Source organism: Oryza brachyantha, chromosome 4 (genome assembly GCF_000231095.2).
Source record: "Oryza brachyantha chromosome 4, ObraRS2, whole genome shotgun sequence".
NCBI classification, from domain to species: domain Eukaryota; kingdom Viridiplantae; phylum Streptophyta; class Magnoliopsida; order Poales; family Poaceae; genus Oryza; species Oryza brachyantha.
Window position 1 is genome coordinate 16,612,354 of NC_023166.2, and position 6,253 is coordinate 16,618,606.

The following is a 6,253-nucleotide window of genomic DNA, read 5'->3' on the forward strand; positions in this document are numbered from 1 at the left end:
CTCCATCTGCTTACACGCCTCTGTCTTCGTCTCCTCACGTATGTCTCCGCCTCATTGGCTCATTCTATGCACCTTCACGTTCACGTTCCTCTATTTACGTGTGCCGGCAGAAGCTGCATCGATTTTATGTTTGGTATTAGGTGAGATGGTACCAAATTAGATACTAATTAGTAACCTAAAGACATCGATATCATATGGTATCAGATGATATCAACTGATATCATATGGTAGCAGAGAATACAAACTCAACATCAGCGGCGAGGTATCGCAAAGGCAGAAAGCCGAGGGAATTTTGGTGCTGGTGCGTGAAGACATTGGACGGAAGCAACTTGGTGGAAGGTCGGCGCCGATGGAGATGATGCACGGAAGGTAGAGTGCGGACTGCGGAGCACGGGCAGAGGAAGACGAGCGAAGGGGAGCAACAGGGGGTCGGCTCGAGCGGAGGGAAAGCGTGGAGGGGTTGAGGGGTGGAGCAGTAGGGGATGCGTGGATGGGTTTTGTTTTGTTAATTTCCATCTGAATGTTATTATCTTAGTCTTTCTGTAAATATGCAATTTTCTCAATAATAAAGGATTTAAGTGAAATTGAAAAGACTGCTGCCGAACAAAGTGCCCGGCCGCCGCCTCTCAGCGACAACCGCCACCGCCTCCGCTCCCCCCTTCCCCACTCTCGCTCGCTGCCTCCGCTTTCCACCACGCCGGCCGATCCGCCTCCCCAACCCTATCGCGGCAGGCTGCCAGGCCAGGTGCCGGATCGGCGACACCGCCCCCTCCGCGGGCCCTCCGACCACCCGATGGGCACCCCTGCGCCGGAGCTCGCGGCTCTCGCGATTCGACGCAGCGGTGGCCGCCTGTTCGAGCGGTAGGGGCTTTGTCTCTCTCCCTCCCCCCTTGTGGACTCGTGGTAGCGGGCTGGGAGGAGACAGAGAGGCGACGCAGCGAGGGGGGGGGGGGGGGGGGGCAGGGAAGATGCTGGGGCCGGGGCTGAATCTCGTCAGCGCGGCGCTCGGCTTCGGCATGACCGCAGCCTTTGTCGCGTTCGTCTGCGCGCGGTTCGTCTGCTGTCGCCCCCGCCGAGCGGATGCCCGAGCCTCGCGACCGCACCCCTCGCCGTTGGACTTCGAGGCCGACTTTCCCTCGGATTTCGATCGCCCGGTACTTGCAACATCTGACACCTCGATCTCCCAATAATAGTCTACTGTTGAGATTTTAGTGCACCGGCTGGAGTAGTAATTTGCTCGTGTTGATGGTGTCAGTGCCGTAGTGGCATGCGCGTGCACAAAATGACCGGAATATCAATTTTCATCCTGTTTGCCGCAGCCCACAAGTAGTCTTCATTTTCTGTGTTCATGGGCAGTATACTTAGCATGCACCATACTGAATTTATGATAGTCTTGATGCGTAGTAAATCAACTGGGGAGATAAATACAGACATTAGCACACTAGTCCTCTTTTACCCTGGTCCTGCAATTTTTTTCAAGCGGCTTTGGATTTTTTTAGTGGAACTCCTTAAGAGACTCATTAAGCTGTTACCATCTAATCTTTTGTAATCATTCTGATAGTGTGTATGGTTTATATTCACTTGGTTACAAACAAATAACTGTTTTAACGGAGAAAAGGAGGAGGAGGCATATCAACAAATGGATGCTAGCCTTGTTTCTGAATCTCTCCTCTGTTGGTTAAAATTGGGGTATTCTTCTCTTTTAAGTCTTTACTAAAGTTAAAAATCGAGTGCCATTTACTATATATTAAAATAAAGGTGAAATTTCTACTCTTTCTGTTCCATGATGTAAGACTTTCTAGTCTTGTCCAGATTCACAAGGATGCAAATGAATCTAGAAAGTCTAGAAACATATACATTGATCAATGGATGATTCTAGGAAGGACTAGAAGAACTTACAATGTAAAACGGAGGAACTATTCAATAAAGCATAATGCCATAATGTATTTCAGCAAAGTTCGTTTAGTGTCAACTGCACAATTGCACAAACTATTTTCCTTTCAGAGTTGGTGGTCTTGTACCAGTTTATCTTAGCTACTACATATAATAAAACAGTAAATTGAACATATAGTACAATGTTGATTGTTGAACTCATATGGAAGCTATTGCTAGTTATTAGATCAATTTAATCAATGGTTAATGCCCTACGAGTTCATTTTGGACTTGAAAGTTAATACGGGAATTTACATTGACCAGGTGGAGCATTCCCACAGTGGATTGGGGCCGTTGGCTGTTGCTGCAATTCCTACCATGAAGTATAACTGTGAGACTTTCCATTCAGAAGACGACACCCAGTAAGTGCAATCGCCTCCATCTGAATTAAATATTGTTGAACTTCTGTGTAGTGTAGTTCAATGCATATAATCTGCTTCTAACATCAATGAAATTGTTAGAAAAACGATGGTTACTGAAATGTGCTGATTCATGAAAAATATTAACAAAATGAGTTAAGCGGTATATTAGCCATGGTGGATTTCATAGCCTTGTGAAAATGTGGAAATATAGATGTGCTTAAATCGCGGCATATTGAATCAATATGGACAGTGAGTAGACATATCATAGCTGATCAAAGAGTTATGTTCATGTTCAACACAGCTGTATTTTTTTTTCATTTTTTTTGCAGTACCTTGGGCCATGGCCACCAGTTCAATCTGATAGGGAACCAATTTGGTAGTGTGGAGTCAATATGGGTTCAGTTTGGTCTTACTTCAAGCAATTTTCTACCACAATCCATCCCTGCTTGCTGCCATACCTTTTGAATTTACAATACTTCTGGATTTTTCTTTTGTAATGAGTGTTTTGATGTAACAGGTGCTCCATATGTTTAAGTGAATACAAGGAGAAGGACATTCTAAGAATAGTACCTACTTGTCATCATAACTTTCACCTTTACTGCTTAGATGCATGGTTACTGAAGCAGACTACTTGCCCAATATGCCGGATCTCGTTGAGAGAATTGCCTGGTGGAAAAGCTGCCATATCCTCTGCGCGTAGCATCTCTCAACCGCCCACCCTCCCTGAGAGTTCTGTTAATCCAACACCTCAGTTCCTCCCAGTTCATCAAGATCACATAGGCCACCAGGATGGCCCAGACACGACAGAATCAGTAGAGGTAGTTATTGAAATCCGACGGTGAATACTCAGGATATGGCAATGGTATAGTCCAAGGCAAGAATTTGAAATTAAATTATTTGTACACTCTTCACTGCATTGTTGCAGTTTAAAACTGTTTGAAATCAAAGTTATTTGTGATCCCTTTGTATGTAGACTAGAGAAATCAATCATACAATCCACATTGTTGATTTCCAAGTTGTATTATGGAACATGGGCATCGTATGGTCTTTTCTATGTATGCTGTATATTGCAAGCTAAGTAAAAAAATACCGATCTTATTTATTGTGTAAGTTCCTGATATTTTATAATGAGCGATCAGAATCAGCTATGGCTAATAGCCAGTAAAACAACAAATCAGTAAAAAATAATTGATGTGTAAAACTTTTATATCTATATTATTAGTGGTTTAGATGTTGAAAAATAGACCATGGTAAAAAAAAATCCAAAATCAACTTTGGATTACCATGATAAAAAAACCAAAAACAACTTTAGATTAAGTTTTAAATATCAAGTTTTGGTTATAGTTGATAAGCCAATAAGACTAAAATTTCACTTTGAACCACTTATAAATACAATTTAGAAGTATCTTGAATTTAAATTATAAATTAAATATTATATAGAAAAGAGTCTTTGAACAAGTACAATTTAGAATATAGATAAATGGTTTCCATGTAAAAATATAATTATAAAATTTTAAATTTAAATTAACAATTAGAAAATAATTATTATCAAGATAAGAGATCATATATAGCTATAATCCTATAAAACTAAATAAAAGTGGCACTAAATCAACAAAACCTATAGAACGAGTGGCAAATAGTTAAAGTTCACGAAGAAAGTGACATTTAGGAATGCGTCATCCGGGAGAATGGTAAATCATCCAAAGACCCGTCATTGGGCAGTCATCCGTCCTGTTTTTATTTTTTTTTTCCGCACACCTGTGCACGTAACGCGCAGCATCAGATCCGACGGCTCGAAGCCAGCTGAAAGTTGTAACCGTGTAACCGCCGCGCCGTCGACAAGCTATATACAGCCATACAGGCGAATCACGCCGAGCCTGACAGCGCAGGGTATCCAGGGGAAGACGACGACTCGTCGACGGCGATGGCGGCTGCTGGCCTTTGCTGCTTGTTGTGGTGGTGGTGGTCGATAGGAGAGATGAACGTACGCAACGACGCGCGGCCCGTCGCTTTCGCGGCTTTTCACCGTAAGGCATCCGGGGGCGGGCCGAGCCGAGGAGGAAGGGTGACTGGGTGGGCGTCTTTCACATGGCAGATTCCGGAGGCCACCTGATCCGCACGCGGTCGTCCCTTTCGGATTTGACACGCACCAAAGAGGATCGACGAGTGATGTGTGCTGGTGCTTCCATTTCGCAGCAGATTCCGGCGAGTGCTGATGCTTCCATTTTCCGGCGGATTCCGGCGATCGCACGCGGGCGGATCATGGGAATGTCTGGGATTTGCTTCAGTGCTTTACGTGGCGCTGAGGTGCTGAAACAGGATATATATAATGAGAATATACAGTACGTTCGGTTTCTTAATTTCAACTCGCTTGTTTGATTCTCAATCTGTCCTCAAATATTAATCAACAATAGTACGTTACAAAAAGAAATCGATAAAAATGAGAACATTGATAGATAAGAATCTACTGTCGTCTACTTGTGAGAATGTATAGATGAAAAAAGTAAAATGATATATTTATAAATGAAAAATATTTTTTTAAAAAAAAATTATACATGTATTCTTAACGATATAGAAACAAAGGTCGTAAAATAGACTATAGTGAAAAATGCTCCAAAACTAGCTTCAAATTTAAGATTAAAAAATCAAATTTTAGCCTATAAATATAAACATAATTGAAAAGATGGAGGTGTAAAATTCTATCTCCAAAGTCAATCTCTACACAGAGAAACGAAATAAACACCTTGCTTATAGCCAAATTTGTATTTTCTTTAGGACGTGTAGAATAAATCTAATGTTGTATAGATGGTAAGCACTCTTAATATAAGCCAAATAAACACTTTATTGTTTATAATTATATATTCCAATCGTCCTACAATATACATTACTTATATTTGAATCTATTTAAAAATATAAACATTTTTAGCACTATTTACATTACTACTTATTCCATCCATCACTTCTTATTCAATGTTTTTTCCACTCAACCCCACCTAACCTCTCATCTTTATCCATTTATCATTATTAAAAGACACTATGCTCTTTTTTCTTAACCTTAATTCCTATAAAACAATATAAAAATACTTATATTTTAAAATAAATATATTTTAGAATGGATGAAACATTAAGATAATTACGAAGTGCAGGCAAGTGATCCCTCTCAGTTTGGACTGTGAGGATCGATCATGTGGTGTTGTCGCTTATTCGGAACACAGGATAGGAATAATATAGAAATAGAAAAACACAAGAATCTCTATTTTCTATAAAGTTAATGTCATTATCTCTTCTCTCATGAAGCGGCATCAACTCAATTTTTTTTTGTCTTAGGACGATACATCGCGGATATAAATTAAGCCACATCATCTCAATTATTTTTAGCCTTAGGATGATACATCAAGCATGTATTTCATCTCTTCACATTAACTCAATTGTTTTTAGCCTTTGGATGATTCATCAAGAGTGTAAATTATATCTCTTTTCCCCAAAAAACACACCATACAACTCAACTATTTATAACCTATAGATATTTAATAAAGGCACAAAAATATATAAACACATGAAAAAAATCATATAGTAGGTAAGAAAATATTTAGAATTCGTATCTACTACATTATTCCAGAGTTCTTCTGCAGCAACACGTGAGGTATCCATCTAGTAGTATGGGAATTCATATGCAAAACAGAGGATTGAAAAACTTAAGAATTGAATGGTTCTGAGCGTTCAAAACAAAGGAATATATACACCACACAAGTTTCAAGATCAACAGTAATCCATATACTTTAGTCTAACTAAGCAATACATATTAATTTATATCTGGACTCTAAGAATGGGTCACACAGAAAAGTCTTATCTTTGATCTTATCCTCACGAGCTTCTAGGATGTTCGATTTCCTCGGTATTATGCGAAGGAAATAAAAATGAGATTGGGGTGGATGAAAACTTTCGTGTGTTCTCCGGTG

The 6,253-nt window shown here is 40.2% G+C and overlaps 1 protein-coding gene across 1 annotated transcript; it reads left to right on the top strand.

Moving 5' to 3' along the window:
• Nucleotides 1-770: 770 nt before the first annotated feature.
• LOC102705427 (RING-H2 finger protein ATL68-like) lies at nt 771-3,384 on the top strand. The gene is made up of 3 exons (XM_006652602.3): nt 771-1,154; nt 2,197-2,294; nt 2,812-3,384. The coding sequence occupies exons 1-3, from the start codon at nt 969-971 to the stop codon at nt 3,134-3,136; spliced, it is 609 nt and encodes a 202-aa protein (XP_006652665.1). The 5' UTR covers nt 771-968; the 3' UTR covers nt 3,137-3,384.
• The last annotated feature ends 2,869 nt before the right edge of the window (nt 3,385-6,253 follow it).

Coding starts and splice junctions, on each gene's coding strand:
- LOC102705427 (XM_006652602.3), top strand. CDS start 969: ATGCTGGGGCCGGGGCTGAATCTCGTCAGCGCGGCGCTCGGCTTCGGC. Junction 1,155..2,196: donor CCTCGGATTTCGATCGCCCG/GTACTTGCAACA, acceptor TACATTGACCAG/GTGGAGCATTCCCACAGTGG. Junction 2,295..2,811: donor CATTCAGAAGACGACACCCA/GTAAGTGCAATC, acceptor TTGATGTAACAG/GTGCTCCATATGTTTAAGTG.